The sequence below is a fragment of the Pelodiscus sinensis genome, chromosome 7 (genome assembly GCF_049634645.1).
Source record: "Pelodiscus sinensis isolate JC-2024 chromosome 7, ASM4963464v1, whole genome shotgun sequence".
Taxonomy (NCBI): Eukaryota; Metazoa; Chordata; order Testudines; family Trionychidae; genus Pelodiscus; species Pelodiscus sinensis.
The window spans coordinates 26082982-26099944 of NC_134717.1; the positions used below are offsets into that span (position 1 = coordinate 26082982).

The window sequence follows — 16963 nt, forward strand, 5'->3', positions numbered from 1 at the left end:
GATAAGGACCATTAGTTAGCAACTGGTATTAGTACTCTTCCTCTCTAGTTGCTAACTAATGGTCCATATCTGCTTCTTTTAACTATCCAGTTTTTAGATCCTTATGTACTGTCAGTTTTGGCTGATAGATACTAGCTCAGTTTTTCCTTTGATAGTTATATACCCACTGCCTCCTTTTGTCCCCCCCCCCTCTCATTTTTTCATTCCTCCCTCCTCCCTTATTTATTTTGGTTCTGGACGTGCAACACTCCTGTCATCTGGGCTATACCCATGAAAGCTCATGATACCATGTACAGGCAGTCCCCGGGTTACGTACAAGATAGGGACTGTAGGTTTGTTCTTAAGTTGAATCTGTATGTAAGTCGGAACTGGCGTCCAGATTGAGCCGCTGCTGAAACTGACCGCCAGTTCTGACTTACATATAGAATCAACTTAAGAACCCCAGGCGTCCCCAAGTCAGCTGCTGCTGAAACTGATCAGCAGCTGATTCCAGGAAGCCCGGGGCAGAGCAACTCTGCCTGGGGCTTCCTGTAGTCAGCGCTGGTCAGTTTCAGCAGACGCTGACTTGGGGACGCCTGGGGCAGAGCAGCTGGGGTGCTGCTGGGTTGCTCCAGTAGCGCCGCTCCTCGGCGCTACTGGACCAACCCAGCAGCACCCCATCTGCTCTGCCCCAGGCGTCCTGATTCAGCCGCTGCTGAAACTGACCAGCAGCGGCTGAATCAGGACGCCTGGGGCAGAGCAGCTGGGGTGCTGCCGGGTTGGTCCAGTAGCGCCCAGAGCGGCGCTGCGGGATCAACCGGCAGCGCCCCAGCTGCTCTGCCACAGGCGTCTGGAGAAAAGCCTAGTCTGCTGGGGGGGGGGGGCGGGACGTACTAGCTGCGCCCCCCCCACCCCAGCAGACCAGGAAGACGCGGGCGGTGGACCGAGACGCACCGTGGTCCCGCCACCTGGGTCCTCCGCGGCTTTGCTCCCCGTCTCCCTGGTCTGCCAGGGAGACGGGGAGCAAAGTGTCTGAGGACGCCAGCAGCGGGACAGCCGCGGGGCGTCTGAGCTGTCCCACTGCTGGCTTCCCCGAGGCTTTGCAGACCAGGGAGACGCAGAGAAAGCCCCGGAGTACACGGGCGGCAGGACCGCGAGGTCCCGCAGTCCGTGTCCTCCGGGGGAGCCCCGTTCGTAACTGCGGATCCGACATAAGTCGGATCCGCGTAAGTCGGGGACTGCCTGTAAAAGAATACTGTATTACAAAGAAATAGTGTACCTGGTTTTGTTTCAGTGTGTTCTGAGGATGGTGTTTGTAGCAGAGTTGATTAAAAAAAAGTTTCCATTCCAAGGTACTGGTGGTTAGTTAGACCCTTGTCCAATAGATGTATCCCATCTCTGAGAAACAATGAGGTTACAGAGTTGAAATATGTGTGCAATACAGTGCATTGTTTCCAGTCAGCTGTGAACTGTTTAATTTTCTAATTAGCATTCGTCTAGTACTTTTCATGAGGTGTTGGCATGTATTGGCAAAGCTGTAAGTTTCAAATATCTTTCACTGGGAGATGGAGTACCTATTTATTAGTGATCGAGGATTTTAGCTACCCTGACATCTGGGTCTTGGAAGATACCGGAAACATATTTTTATTATGGAAGGTAGGAATGTTAGATATCGGGTAACTGAATAGTCATGTAATGGCATGAAACCTTATTGTTTACACGAGTATTCGATAGTCCCTGGGGGTGGGGCTGAGGCCGGCAGCCAATGTGATCCTGGCCCCACTCCTAGGAAGTCTCCCGCCACTCCGCACAGATGCCTCTGTATCAGAGGCAGCAGTGCAGGGTGGCAGGAGGAGCCTTTCCATGAGGAGAGCCAGTTTAAAAACCAGATCCCCACAGAGACTGGCTGCCTGATGCCCTGTGCTGCTGTCTCTGATACAAAGGTAGCAGAGTGCAATGGCAGCAGCCCTTTTCATGGTGGGGCTCTGAGCTCCTCATAGACAGAGGCTTCTACATGCTCTGACGACTCCCAGCCCCCCTGCTCCATCTCCGTGCTCCCATCCCCCACTGAAGCAGACCCTGTCTGTGGTGGGCCCAGGCTCCCTGCGGACAGGGGCTGCTCCATGGGAGCAGCCCTTGTCTGTGGGGCTCCAGGGTTGCCTGCAGACTGGCTACTACGGATGAGAGCAGCCCCTCTCCACAGTGGGCTCCCTGCAGGGCTGGACAAGCCCCCTGCATGCAGCAGGCGAGGAGCTGCTCCAGCCTTCACTGGTTAACTGGAACCATTTAACTGGTTAACCGTTTAGGGTGATCTTACCTGTTAACTGGTTAACCTTTCACATCCCTAATCTTAAATGTTGTGGTTCACTTCACCACTTTTTATCTTTAGATATTAATGTTTTCAATAGTAAAGGTTTAGAAAGGAGCATTATCATTATTTGGTCAAGAATCAATATTCTGAAGAAGTGGGTAATCCGTTCTGTGTATTCATAGTAGTACATCACCTACATTTAGTTCTGAATTAAATATTTAAGTTTTTTTTCAATTAACTTGTTGCCCTAAGGTAAAATTTTTTTTAGCATAAACCTTTATTGTTTCAATTCCCCAAATCATTTACTTTTCCAAAAAATAATGGCAGTAGAAAGACTCCATATGCCATATTTAACTTTAGATTCCTAGTTTGAAACATTCACTAATTGAATGTTAGCATTGATTAAAGAGTGTTGCCGTCATTTAGGACTTGAATTATCTATATAAAATAAATTGCCATTGCTGCATTATCCACCTGATACTTTTCTAGTCTGGTTTAAATTTTAACTGACCGAGGCCAAAATTTAATATACAGTAGACTTCTGATAATCCGGCATCTTTGGGACCTAGGTGGTGCCGGATTATCGGATATGCCGGAGTATCAGGAGGTACTGCATACTCCCAACCCAACTCCCCCTCCAGCTCCCCCCGCAACCTTATGCTCGGTCCCGAAGCCTCCGGTACAGCCACGCGTCTCCCTCCAGGCACTGGGGCACGTGTGCTGAGCAGCTGGCTCTTCAATGAGTTGGCCGTGAAGCCGTGTGAAACCCAATCCCCCTAGGCTTCCCTTTCCCTGGATCCAAACACCTCCCCTCCTTGCTGTAACCCAATCCCACTCCCCTCCCCTTCTCCAGAGCCAAACACTTCTCCTCCCTGCTGTAACCTAATCCCACTCCCTCCCCGACCTTATGCTCGGGTCCCGGAGCTGCCGGTACAGCAGCGGTACAGCAGCGTGTCTCCCTCCAGGTGCTGGAGCACATGCACTGAGTGGGCAGTTTTTCAGTGAGCTGGCCGGGACACTGTGCGTAATCCAATTTTCTCCCCTCCTCTCCCCTTCCCCAGAGCCAAACACCTCCCCTCCCTGCTGTAACCCACGTGAGAGTGACTGACCTGAGCGGTTCCGGGTTCCGTCCCAGTTCCGTCAGGAGTGCTTGCCCTTTTGATGCTGGACTATTGGGAGTGCTGGACAATTGGTGCTGGACTATTGGAGTTTTACTGTACATGGAATGTGAAGTATGTTCTAACTCTTAGAGAGACTGTGTTTCCAGATCAAGGCTCTGTTCAGGGCTGTGTCTGTGGGGAAGGAAGGGATAAGGAGACTTGGCTGCTTTTTCACTCCCTGTGCTGTACTTGTTTTTGGCAATAAGAACCACCTTAATTTTTATTAGTGTTGATTGAGCACTTTCACAGTCATAGTAAAATTTAAAAAAAAACCCGCCACAATGTATTATATATGCTAATTATCTCAGTTATCTCAAATACCAAAACCAGTCAATTTAAACATATAGCGGAGTTCTCTTCTTTGTGTGCCTGGTGTCTGAATAAGGGTTGCATTTGAAATTATAATAATTGAATCTTTCAAAAAATCTTGTGCATCAGAATTCTATCAGCAGAATTTTGGCTGCCACTATTTTTTGTTTTTATGAGTTTGAGGGAAAGAAGTTAAGTTGGCATGTGTCCATACTTAAAATATTTTTAATAACTCTGATTTTTAGGGCAGATTTTAAATTAGTAAATCTTATTGTGACTGATGTATAAAGTGACTCCATCTCTTAATTCAGCATTTGATATTAAAATAACTCGACTGACTTTTTCCTCTTTACTGGATGCATTACTGAAGAAAAGCAGGTTTGAAGTTAAATATATAAGAATATAGGAAAATGAGAAATCAGGTGAGAAATTTATAAACTGAAGATATAAGAGATCAGCTAGTTTTAAAGGTGTTAATTTGCAGCTAAAATGATGATTAGTTTGTTTTCTGTTGCATCATTATAATAACTTAATTTGGCATCCTTAACATAAATAAATGACCTTGTAACGAAAATCAATTTTTGTACATGTTTCTATTTCAGCGTTTAATCTCGACAATGAGCAACCAGATTACGATATGGACTCTGAAGATGAGACATTATTAAACAGACTCAATCGGAAGATGGAGATCAAGCCGCTACAGTTTGAAATTATGATCGACAGGCTTGAAAAAGCTAGTTCTAATCAGGTATTGAATGCTTAATTCTCCACTCTTTAAGAAAAATATATAAAAGATTAACCTTTGAATATAATTATTTTGCTTCCCACTAGTTATTTCAACAACCTAACCCCAAATGCACTGAGTGTGTTCATAAAATGATAGTACTACTTTTTATTTTATTAGGTAGTCAGAGGTACTAAAGGTTTAATAACCTAGAATGACAATGGTAAGTGAAATAGTGGGTTTTTTAACTTCCTCATTGAACTCTAAAATGTAATGCAATAGAAGAGGACAGCTATCCTGCTATTTTGTCAGTTTCAGTACTAAAGAGATATCAAGATTTTACAAGCTGACAATTTTGCATGCACTTCCTTGTTTTCCTTTTCATTCCTTTCCTTTTGGTCTGATTTTAGGTTTAGTGTGCAGGTGGCTGGTGATATACAGAGGGTCTGGTGGTCCCTTTTGGCGTTAAATTCTGTTACTTCCAAAAAACTGATCTTTTTAATGTGTACTGTAACTTACAAAGTTGGCGAAAAGCCCAAAACAAGCTAAATGCAGGTTTTATTCTTTTTGTGAGAGCTTCATCTTTAGCAATTTTAGTTTGTTTAGTTCCTTGTTCTGCCAATTGGGGAACACTCTGTTTCCCTTCACTTCAGTGGAAATCATAGTACTGCAGTTGGAGTAAAGTGCTCAGTAACTTGGTAGTGTATCCCAACCCCTTTGCAGTACCAGCTCTTAGCTTGATTTCTAATTTGAGCTGTGTGTTTTCTTTAAAAAAAACAAAACCTCCAGACAGTGATAATTTACTATTTGAATGTTTATCCTAAAATGCAAAACATATATTAGAAATTTCTTAAACAGTTTATACTAGAAGATTTACTCATCCTTGACTCGGTTAATTTTGGATGTGGAAAATAAAATGAAAATGTATGCACTTTATTTAAATCCCTGATGCAGGGGAACAGCCGCAATTTCCCCATACAAATTGGGGTGGAGGGCTTCTGCTCCCCCCCGCCTCCTTAAAGGGCACCTGGGGTATGTGGGAGACATGGTGCTGTGACAGTCCAGAGGGGCTCACCCTCAGCCAGCCTCTTTCACCTGCCTGGCGATTCTGTCTCTTCTACATGATATTATGAGAAGCAATCTCATTCCAGCACATCCCATTTAATGGCACAACCAAACCCTTACCTTGCTTTAAGTTATTAAGCTGTGTAGTGAATTTGGTGGTCCTAAGCTGTTACCATTTAGGAGGAGTTTTTGAAAACACAGTTTTTGAAAACAGACAGGCAAGCCCTGCCAAATTTATAGTAAATTACATTACAGTAATGAAAGGTAATTCTAAAGACACTGTTATCCTCTTTTGTTTCAAGTTTATAATAATAAACCTATAATATGATGATCAGTGTCAAGTGAATAAACTAATGTTATTCTAGAAGATCATCTCCAATATAATCAGTCCTTTATTTTAAAAGAATGTTTATGTTCTTGTTTATTATGTGCCTGATGCTCGCTAGGAACAGAACTTGAATGAGAGAAGGATGTTCTTTTAGAATAAATGAGGAAGAATCTCAGAGTCTTAACAATATCTGTCCTGGAAGGAGCTCTGAATTTGCAAGTAGATGGACTGAACTGTAAAACAATTGATTAAGTGGATCCCCCAAGGATTGTGTTGAAAAGTAAAGGGAGTTGAATCATAGAATGTTAGAACTGGAAGAGACCTCGAGAGATCAAGTCCAGTCCCCTGCCCTCACGGCAGAACCAAGCACCATAGATCATCCCTGATATATGTCTATCCAATCTGCTCTTAAATATCTTCAGTCATGAAGATTCCACAACTTCCCTAGGCAATTTATTCCAGTGTTCAACCACCCTGACAGTTAGGAAGTTTTTCCTAATGTCCAACTGAAACCTTTCTTGTTGCAATATAAGCCCATTGCTTCTTGTCCTATCTTCAGAAGCTAAGGAGAAGAATTTTTCTCCCTTCTCCTTGTAACACCCCTTTTAAATACTTGAAAACTGCTATCGTATCCCCTCTCCATCTTCTCTTTTCTAAACTAAACAACCAGAATTCTTTCAGTCTTCCCTAATAGGTCATGTTTTCTAGACCTTTAATCATTTTGTTGCTCTTCTCTGTACCCTTTCCCAATTTCTCCACATCTTTCCTTGAAATGTGGTGCCCAGAACTGGACATGGTACTCCAACGGAGGCCTAATCAGTGCAGAGTAGAGCAGAAGAAGCGTAAATTCTAGTGTTTCTTTCATGGCTTTACAGGTTAAGGTAGTCAATTGATGATCAACAAGGGCCATCTATTTTTGGAATTGATATCTCAAGGACTGTTTCATTTTGCTACTGAAGGAAAACCACATTGAAAATACTGTTTTATGAGAAGCTACCTTTGAACCATTTGTGGCTATCTCTCAAAGTGAGGCCGACGCTTAGCTGAGATCAAGAAATTTGTTTACTTACAGAATCCCACAACTCTAGCTGGAATAGTCTTGGTTTGTACCAATGCTATGATGTAAAAAGCCAAAATGGGCTCTGTTCCCTAAAATTTTGTTGTTGTTTTTTTTAACTAGCAAAGGGTTTGTGTCTCCGCATGTTGAGAAAGCAGGTTCAGTTGTCAGTACTGAGGAGACACATTGGGTGAGTTCCAGTAGTGGCCAGATTTTTTCAGAGCAGTTGGAACAGATTTTGGCTAAACAAATAATAATTACTCCTTGGAACCAGTGTTGTGCTTCAAACTCTTGGAGTTTATCTCTGGTAAAACCGTGGCACTGGTTACTCTTCTTTGTTCCTCCATTAAAATAACCTGCCGGGTGACCATAATTAGGATGAACTTTCAGTCCTCTCATCATGATTTCCCTGATTGGTATTCCACAGTGCACATTTCTTGGTTCACAGGTTTATGTCTCAAATAAGTTGCACAGTAATCTTGACATTACTTTCCTTCCATTTTAGGCCTATGCTGTCCTTTAATATTTAGAGCTTGGCATTTTCTGGATGTCACTGTGATCCTGAAATCTTGCCTACACGAAGTCAAAGAAGTCAGTGGTTCAAATCCCCCCCCCCCCCCCCCCCCCCCCCCCGCTTTGCTCACTTTTAGTTGGTCCTTCCTAACTGGATTTGAGAATGTATTAAAGAAGTGTGCATATATCAGATGACTTTGTGTCACCTGGTGTCATTAAGAATTGCTCTTTATCTGACTTCTTCTTGGGGAGTGTCTGTATAGAGGAAATGCCAAGCAGCTTTTTGATACTTTCTGCGTAACTTCATGGACCATTTTGTGAATTCTCAAGCTTCTGCTAATGCTCTGGGGTGTACAATTTCAGAGTACTGCAATGCAAGGATTTTCTAACTGACTTCATGAATTAGCCTCACTTCATATGAGTGTTAGGAACTACTAGGTAAAAACCAATCTCTAGATTGTTGGATCTCCATAAGCAGAAACAAGTTTGATCCTACCTATAAAATGTTTTTTTTATTTCTGTAAGGACTCTCCAAACTGTGGAATCTACCTAGGAATCCTAGTTGGTACATATTTTTTATTTTAGTTCTTTGAGTACTTGCTCATGTCAATTTCATTGTATGTGTGCACACACCCATCTACTCAGCTATCAGAAATTTTTGCCATAATCTGCCAGGGCTTGCTGTGTTACCTCTTTGGATGCTGCACTTGTGCTGGTATATCAGGTGCTGCCTTATATCTTCTCAGTTTCTTCTTGCCACCTCCGTTGATCTTCCTCGCTTGTTAAAGATTTGTGGTTTTCCTTATTTTGGACATTATGGCTTTAGGCTTGTATATACAGGCAGTTCCCCGGGTTACGTACAAGACAGGGACTGTAGGTTTGTTCTTAAGTTGAATCTGTATTTAAGTCGGAACTGGCGTCCAGATTCAGCCGCTGCTGAAACTGATCAGTTTCAACAGCGGCTGAATCTGGACGCCAGTTCTGACTTACATACAGATTCAACTTAAGAACCCCAGGCATCCCCAAGTCAGCTGCTGCTGAAACTGATCAGCAGCTGATTCCAGGAAGCCCGGGGTAGGGGCTTCCTGTAGTCAGCCACTGGTCAGTTTCAGCAGCGGCTGACTTGGGGACGCCTGGGGCAGAGCAGCTGGGGCTTTGCTCTGCTTTGCTCCCAGTCCCCCTGGTCTGCAGACCAGGGGGACAGGGAGCAAAGCGGCGGAACACTAGGGCAGCGGACATCCCAGACGCGTCTGGGCTGTCCGCTGCCCGCGTGTTCCGCCGCTTTGCTTCCTCTCCCTGGTCTCCTGGAGACCAGGGAGAGGGAGGGCCCCGTTCGTAACTGCGGATCCGACGTAAGTCGGATTCGCGTAACTCGGGGACTGCCTGTAGTTATCTTTAGTGCTGAGTACCTTTTAAGTGTTGAAGTTTGAGTTAGGGCCTTGGAAGGGCATACGCTAATTAAGGATGTTAAGTATCGGGTAATTAACTAATCAAATAGTTGATGAACTTAAACAACAAATGGTCTGGTAGCACTTTATAGACTAACAAAACGTGTAGATGGTATCATGAGCTTTCGTGGGCACAGCTCACTTCTTCAGATGTCTGGTCATCTGAAGAAGTGGGCTGTCCCACAAAAGCTCATGTTACCGTCTACATGTTCTGTTAGTCTGTACAGGATAAACCTAAAAAACAACAAATGGTCTACTAGCACTTTATAGATTAACTCAGCTACCCCCTGAAGCTTCCGAATAGTTGATGCATTTTGTTGATAGGGTGGCTCTGTCTTTGAAGTGTAGCAACAGCCCTAGTGATCCATTCCCCCCTGCAGACCTGAATCTTGTGGTGTCCAGACTCTTGGGTCCTCCTTTTGAACCCTTGGTTTCCTGCTCCCTCCTCCTGCTGTCCTGGAAGATCTCCTTTTTGCTTACTATAGCATCAGCCTATAGGGTGTTAGAGATCCGGGTGCTCAGTTTGGAACAACTCTATACAGTTTTCTTCAAGAACAAGGTGCAGCTGCTACCTCCCTAGGATTCCTACCCAAAGTTATGTCTGTTTCATGTTGGTCAGGATACATTTTTACTGGTCCTTTACGCAGTGTCCCATGCATCGGAAGAGGAATGGAGGCGTCACGCTCTGGACATCAGGTGAGTGCTGGCTTTCTACATAGAACAAAACTGTTCTGTAAGTTATTACAGCTGTTCCTCGCAGTGACAAATAGGATGAAAAGTCACCCTATATCTACGTAGAGGATCTCATCCTGAATCCCAGCCTGCATTCATTACTGTTATAAGCTGGCAAAGATACTCCTGCTGGCAGTTTTAATGGCTCAGGCCACTAAGAAACAGGCATCATCACCATCATTATTCCTGGCATAGGTGCCGATCCAAGTAGTCTGTCATGTTGTGACCTGGTCTTCTGTCCACAAGTTCACATTCCATTATTGCACTGACCCAGCAAGCTTGTGATGACGTTGGCAGAGCTATGCTACAATCTGCAAGGCTGTGAACTTTGAGCCCAGCTCCAAGGATTCTGCTTGTAAATCTCCCTACAAAAGAATTGACATGAGCAAGCTCAAAGGAAAAAAAAATGTTACCCACCTTTCATAACTGTTGCTTTTCAACATGTTGTTCATGTCCATTCCATTATTCAGTTTCCTACCCTTTGGTCAGAGTTGTCAACAAGAAGGAAACAAGAGGCCATAGGGTCTGCAGTGCCTGATAGACATAAAAGTGGCACTCATGGGGGCGACACAGCCAGCCCTAAAGATACTGCTATGGCAGAAATCTCCAATGACTGTGCATGTTCATGGATGTGAGCAATACAAAGAATAATAGTTATGAAAGCTGGGTAACTTTTTATTTTATTTGTAATGTGGGTCCTGTTAATGAAGATAAAAGCTGTTCAGTGAGGGTCAGTTGCAAGCTGAAGAGAAAAAGGATGTCAAATTGTTTTGTCAGCAAATTTGAAGAACTGCCTGATTAAGTAAAAGAACCCTTCCCCCTGCCCTCGTGTCCATATTGCTTGGAGCCCTTGTAGAAATGTAATTAGCAGGTAGGACTGGCCAGAAATCCATTTTCCTGGTACAGTAGAGAAAACAAAAGTTAAATAAGAAATCCTGATCTCAAAGTACAATTGATATTTTAAAACACCCCTAGCATTACCTATCCCATTGTGATGGTAGACGTACATGTGGCCTCCTCCCTCCCCACTGCTCCTAGAGCTGGGGAGGTTTGGGCTGCCTCAGGCCACTTCCTCTCTCCCTGTTCCTCCTGGGGTTTAGGGAGGCTCGGGACGTGCATCCTCTTCCTTACTCGCTGCTCCGGGAATGCTGGGGTGCGTGCTCGCTCTTCTCCTCCCCATGGTGGAGGCAGGGCCTCAGAGGGATGGGTTAGGGCTGTAGGTGAGGCTGGGGGCCTGTCTCCCCCTAGAAATCTCTCAAGTCTTCTCAGATGTTCTCTGTGACAGACGGCATGATGGATGTCTCTCCTTTTACGGTAATGTAGGTTAATAGGTTAATAAAGTAAACCAAAGGAATAAAAGCTGAGTATTTTAGAATTTCTAAAATGTTATTCATATTAGTAGATAGAATGGCCTTTTGAAAGTTTAATATATATTTGTATGTAGATGAAATGCATATACTTTTCTCTGATGATGCTATATGAGCATGTGTATGTGACCACTAAGGTAAGTATTCATTCCAGGTAGAATGGATTCATATAATTGTAGTGCAAGGCTACTCAACGTGCGGCCCACAGTCCATTTGTTTGTGGCCCAGAGTGCGGTTTGGGTTTACACAGGGCTCAATATGCAGCCCACGGGTGGGAGCCAAAACAAAAAAGTAGTCAACATAATGATCTTCCGTTGATATGTGTTTTAATTGTTTAATTCCTGGACTGTCATTCCTCATTAAAAGTGCTGTCTTATGTGTGGAAATTGGGTGAAAATGTCATTTTGTTAATAACAACTGACTGACTTAAATGGGGCCTGGGTGTTGTGTAGTATTGCCTTAATCTTTGTATTCATGCTGTCAGTGTGAAAAGCTATTTGCATATATTTACATATATATTTGCATGTATATGCAACCGCATTTAAGTTGCGGCTCTCGGCATGTGATGTAGCATTGTGGCCCCCCCCCCCCCCCCCCCCCCGGGGCTTTCAAAGTTGAGTAGCCTGCAGTAGTGTAAGGACAGCATTGCTGGCTTCCCTTTTTTGACATTGCTGTCTTTCCACTCTTATAGATTGCAAGCACATGGTAGCTGTGTCCATTCTGACTGGAATGAGTACTAGCTAAATAGCAGTGGTTATTATGGAAATCTATCTCTATATAAAAATGTTTTTCCTCCAGGGGAGGGGGGGAGCCAGGGAGATGTCATCACATCACTCTTCATCCCACCTGCCTCTTCCCCATCTCTCCCGGTCTCTCCCACAACTTGAGAGGTACCTCACTGCTTTCCCATGCCACTTGGAATTGCTATTTTAAACAAAGCCCTTATTCCCTTTCCTCCACCCCCATTCACAGGACTTTCAATGCCAAGAAACATGGCACAGTAGCTGGCAGACCTCACATTGCAGTTGTGACAGTACAGGGGAGGGGGAGGGGAGGGGAGGGTACAGTGCTCAGGACAGCAGCCTGGGGACAGGTGATAGGAGGACGGCTCCCAACCAGGCTTACATGCCAGCAGAGAGCTCTTGGGAGCTTTCCTGCCACCAGGCTCTTGGGGAGCTGGAGTGAGGTGCCCGGCTACCTGGAGTCTGACTGCCCCCGTGGAAACTTACCCCTTCCCCAGTGACTGCTCTTACTGCGGCTGCCAGAGCATCACAGAGCTGCCGCACCAACTTGTCTGCTTCTTCCCTCAGCTCCCAGTGGGTGGGTGGACGGCCCTGGGCTCTACAGGCAGGGCTAGGACAGTGGGAAGCGCAGGCAGGCCTGCATGGGGGAGAGTCTGTCTGGGCAAAAATCAAATTGGGGAAGAAAACTATTAGATCCTCCCCAGGGATAGTGCTTGGGGTGTGCTATAGACCACCAGGATCTAATTTGGATATGGATAGAGACCTCTATAATGTTTTTAATGAAGTAAATACTAATGGAAACTGCGTAATCATGGGAGACTTCAACTCTCCAGATATAGACTGGAGAACAAGTGCTAGTAATAATAATAGGGCTCAGATTTTCTTAGATGCGATAGCTGATGAATTCCTTCATCAAGTAGTTGCTGAACCAACAAGGGGGATGCCATTTTAGATTTGGTTTTGGCGAGTAGTGAGGACCTCATAGATGAAATGGTTGTAGGGGACAACCTTGGCTTGAGCAATCATGAGCTAATTCAGTTCAAACTAAATGGAAGGATAAACAAAAATAAATCTGAGACTAGGATTTTTGATTTCAAAAGGTCTAACTTGAATAAATTAAGGAAATTAGTTAGGGAAGTGGATTGGACTAAAGAACGTATGGATCTAAAGGCGGAGGAGGCCTGGGATTATTTTAAGTTACAATTGCAGAAGCTATCAGAATCCTGTATCCCAAGAAAGGGGAAAAAATTTATTGGCAGATGTTTTAGACCAAGCTTGATGAGCAAGCATCTCAGAGAGGTGATTAAGAAAAAGCAGAAAGCATATAAGGCGTGGAATATGGGAAGGACCAGCAAAGAAAGCTACCTTATTGAGGTTAGAGCATGTAGGGACAAAGTGAGAGATGCTAAAAGTCATGTAGAGTTGGACCTTGCAAAGGGAATTAAAACGAATAGTAAAAGATTTTATAGCCATATAAATAGGAAAAAAACAAAAAAAAGAAGTGGGACCGCTAATCACTGAGGATGGAGTAGCGGTTAAGGATAATCTAGGAATGGCCCAATATCTAAACAAATACTTTGCTTCAGTCTTTAATGAGGCTAATGAAGAGCTTAGGAATAATGCCAACATAACAAATGGGAATAAGGATATGGAGGTAGATATTACAATATCCGAGGTAAAAACCAAATTGGAACAGCTTAATGGGAGTAAATCGGGGGGCCCAGATAATCTTCATCCAAGAATATTAAAGGAACTGGCACATGAAATTGTAAATCCATTTGCAAAATTTTTTAATAAATCTCTAACCTCAGGGGTTGTACCATTTGACTGGAGAATTGCTAATATAGTTCCTATTTTTAAGAAAGGGGAAAAAAAGCGACCTGGGTAACTACAGGCCTGTTAGTTTGACATCTGTAGTATGCAAGGTCTTAGAAAAAATGTTGAAGGAGAAAGTAGTTAGGGACATTGAGGTTAATGGCAATTGGGACAAATTACAACATGGTTTTACAAAAGGTAGATGGTGCCAAACAACCTGATCTCCTTCTTTGAGAAAGTAACAGATTTGTTAGATAAAGGAAATGCAGTGGATCTAATCTACCTCGATTTCAGTAAGGCATTTGATACAGTACCACATGGGGAATTATTGGTTAAATTGGAAAAGATGGGGATTAATATGAAAATTGAGAGGTGGATAAGCAACAGGTTAAAGGGGAGACTACAGTGGGTCATACTGAAAGGTGAACTGTCAGGTTGGAGAGAGGTTACTAGCGGAGTTCCTCAGGGATCAGTTTTGGGACCAATCTTATTTAATATTTTTATTACTGACCTCGGCACCAAAAGTGGAAGTGTGCTAATAAAGTTTGCGGATGACACAAAGTTGGGAGGTATTGCCAATTCAGAAAAGGATCGGGATATCCTACAGGAAGATCTGGATGATCTTGTAAATTGGAGTGATAGCAATAGGATGAAATTTAATAGTGAGAAGTTTAAGGTTATGCATTTAGGGATTAACAACAGGAATTTTAGTTATAAGCTGGGGACACATCAGTTGGAAGTAACGGAGGAGGAGAAGGACCTAGGAGTCCTGGCTGATCACAGGATGACTATGAGCCGCCATTGTGACATGGCCGTGAAAAAGGCTAATACGGTCTTGGGATGCATTAGGCGAGGTATTTCCAGTAGAAATAAGGAGGTGTTAGTGCTGTTATACAAGGCACTGGTGAGACCCCATTTTGAATACTGTGTGCAGTTCTGGTCTCCCATGTTTAAGAAGGATGAATTCAAACTGCAACAGGTACAAAGAAGGGCCACTAGGATGATCCGAGGAATGGAAAACCTGTCTTATGAAAGGAGACTCAAGGAGCTTGGCTTGTTTACCTTAACCAAAAGAAGGCTGAGGGGAGACATGATTGCACTCTTTAAATATATTAGAGGGATAAATACCAGTGAGGGAGAGGAATTATTTAAGCTTAATACCAATGTGGACACAAGAACAAATGGATATAAACTGGCTATTAGGAAGTTTAGACTCGAAATTAGACAAAGGTTTCTAACCATTAGAGGAGTGAAGTTCTAGAACAGCCAAGGGAAGTAGTGGGTTTATGAAGGGGATGGTTTGATGGGATAACATGATTTTGGCAACTAATTGACTTTTCACTATCAGTGGTAAATAGGCCAATGGTGGGATGATAGGAGTTACTATAGAGAACTTTTTCCTGGGTGTCTGGCTGGTGAGTCTTGCCCACATGCTCAGGCTTCAGCTGATTGCCATATTTGGGGTCGGGAAGGAATGTTCCTCCAGGGTAGATTGGCAGAGGCCCTGGAGGTTTTTTGCCTTCCTCTGTAGCATGGGGCACGAATCACTTGCTGGGGGATTCTCTCCATCTTGGGGTCCTTAAACCATTTGAGGACTTCAATATCTGAGATATAGGTGAGAAGATTATTCTAGGAGAGGGTGGGTGAGATTCTGTGGCCTGCATTGTTCGGGGGGGGGGGGGGGGGGGGCAGGGAGTTCAGACTAGATGATCATAATGGTCCCTTCTGACCTTAAAGTCTATGAGTCTATGCCATGTCCGGAGAGGGGAGGGAGGGAGAGGGGGAAGGAGAAGGGACCCTGGCTCACAGGAGTTGGAGAGGAAGAAGGGGGGTGGGTCTGGGCTGGCACAGCAGGGGGTAGGGAGGAGGAGAAGGGGGCCTAGGCTGCCTGGGGGCGAGCGGGGGATAGGGAGCAAGACTAGGGGGCTGGGGATTGCATAGCAGGGGGTTGAGGAGGAAAGGAAGAGGCCCACTCTGACAGTGGGGAGAAGGGTCCTAGGCTGGTTCAGCCACAGCCTGGCCCTTTCTGGTAGGTGGGGCCAGAGCTGGGACTGTGTATCCCCCGCGAGAGGGGGATTGGCGAGTGCAGTGAGCAGGATGCGCAGCCCACTAGTATCACTTAAAAAAAAATCTCTTGCTGATGTCTGTCATGGTCTTTTACCTTCGGTGTGGGTGGTAGTCTTAGCTCTTCCTCATATGCCATTGCCAGAGAACTCCTTTTGAGGCTGAGTACATTACTTTCATGATTCACTGCAAATCAGGTCTTTCAATGTAAAGCTTAGGTTTATCTAAACTTTAGAAAAAAGTACGAATGGAGATTATAAATGACTTTCTCACTGCTATTTCTACTGAATTACATCTTTGTGTTTTCTTTCAGCTTGTAACACTTCAGGAAGCTAAATTGCTGCTAAATGAGGATGATTATCTTATTAAAGCTGTCTATGACTACTGGGTGAGAAAACGTAAGAACTGCAGGGGGCCATCCCTTATCCCTCAAATCAAACAAGAAAAAAGAGACGGTTCCACAAATAATGACCCTTATGTTGCCTTTCGGAGGAGAACTGAGAAAATGCAGACTCGAAAGGTAATTTATGAGTATTGGGCTGCATCCTGCGTCATGCTATGGTTCCAGTCCAGCAGAGACCACAAGGCTTCAGTGCCTTGTAGGATAACCCCATAATATTCTTAAAATTAGTAATCTATCAACTAATGTTTTTGTACTACATTCCTCATTGTCAGGGCTCGACAAACGATACGCGGCGCGTATTCATTCATTTGCGGTGCTCGCATGCGCAATGCGGCTCTTGCGCATGCCCAGTACGGGGCTGACAAGCGGTTTTTGCTGCTGCTCGTCAAGCCCTGCTCATTGTAGTATCTAACTAATGGCCTTGTTAAACTGACGCAATCAATTTGTAAGCTAGACTCTTTCCTAAAAATAAAAATAGCTGCTTTTGTGCTTTAGAACCCCTACCATCTTTTGTGGTTTTGCAGTCAGTTTCCTGTGCAGTACCTGATCATTTCAGTAGAACATTTATTTGACATGCTTATCCATTGTTGTTGGGCGGTAGAGGCAGGAGTGGTCTGAGGCTGGCTGCGGCAGCTGGCGCCCCAGGCAGAAGGCGCGATCGGTGCCCCCGCCTGCACGGCCGTCAATGGCCGTGACGTCATCATCGGGCGCTTGGGCCAGCAGTGCCCTAGGCAACTGCTTAGTTTGCCTAGCCTCCCTGGCTGCCCCTGGGTAGAGGGTTACGATGCAACTGATAAGAGGTGAAGAAATAAGTAATAAGACTCCTTGTCCTGTCCACAAGTGGGAGGAAAAGTGGCAATGTATCTTTTTTTCAACTGTTTCTTGGGTGCAAAAAAACCCCTCATACAATATCCTATTCTTCTTGGATGTCAAAGGCTCCATTTG

General features: G+C 44.4%; 1 protein-coding gene across 1 annotated transcript in view; it reads left to right on the forward strand.

Moving 5' to 3' along the window:
• Positions 1-16963, forward strand: part of EPC2 (enhancer of polycomb 2) — a 122018-nt gene that overhangs the window by 48060 nt on the left and 56995 nt on the right. Inside the window, exons 3-4 of the mRNA XM_006135681.2 lie at positions 4362-4507; positions 15929-16135. Coding sequence (XP_006135743.1) covers positions 4362-4507; positions 15929-16135 — 353 coding nt within the window. The remainder of the gene's footprint in view (positions 1-4361; positions 4508-15928; positions 16136-16963) is intronic.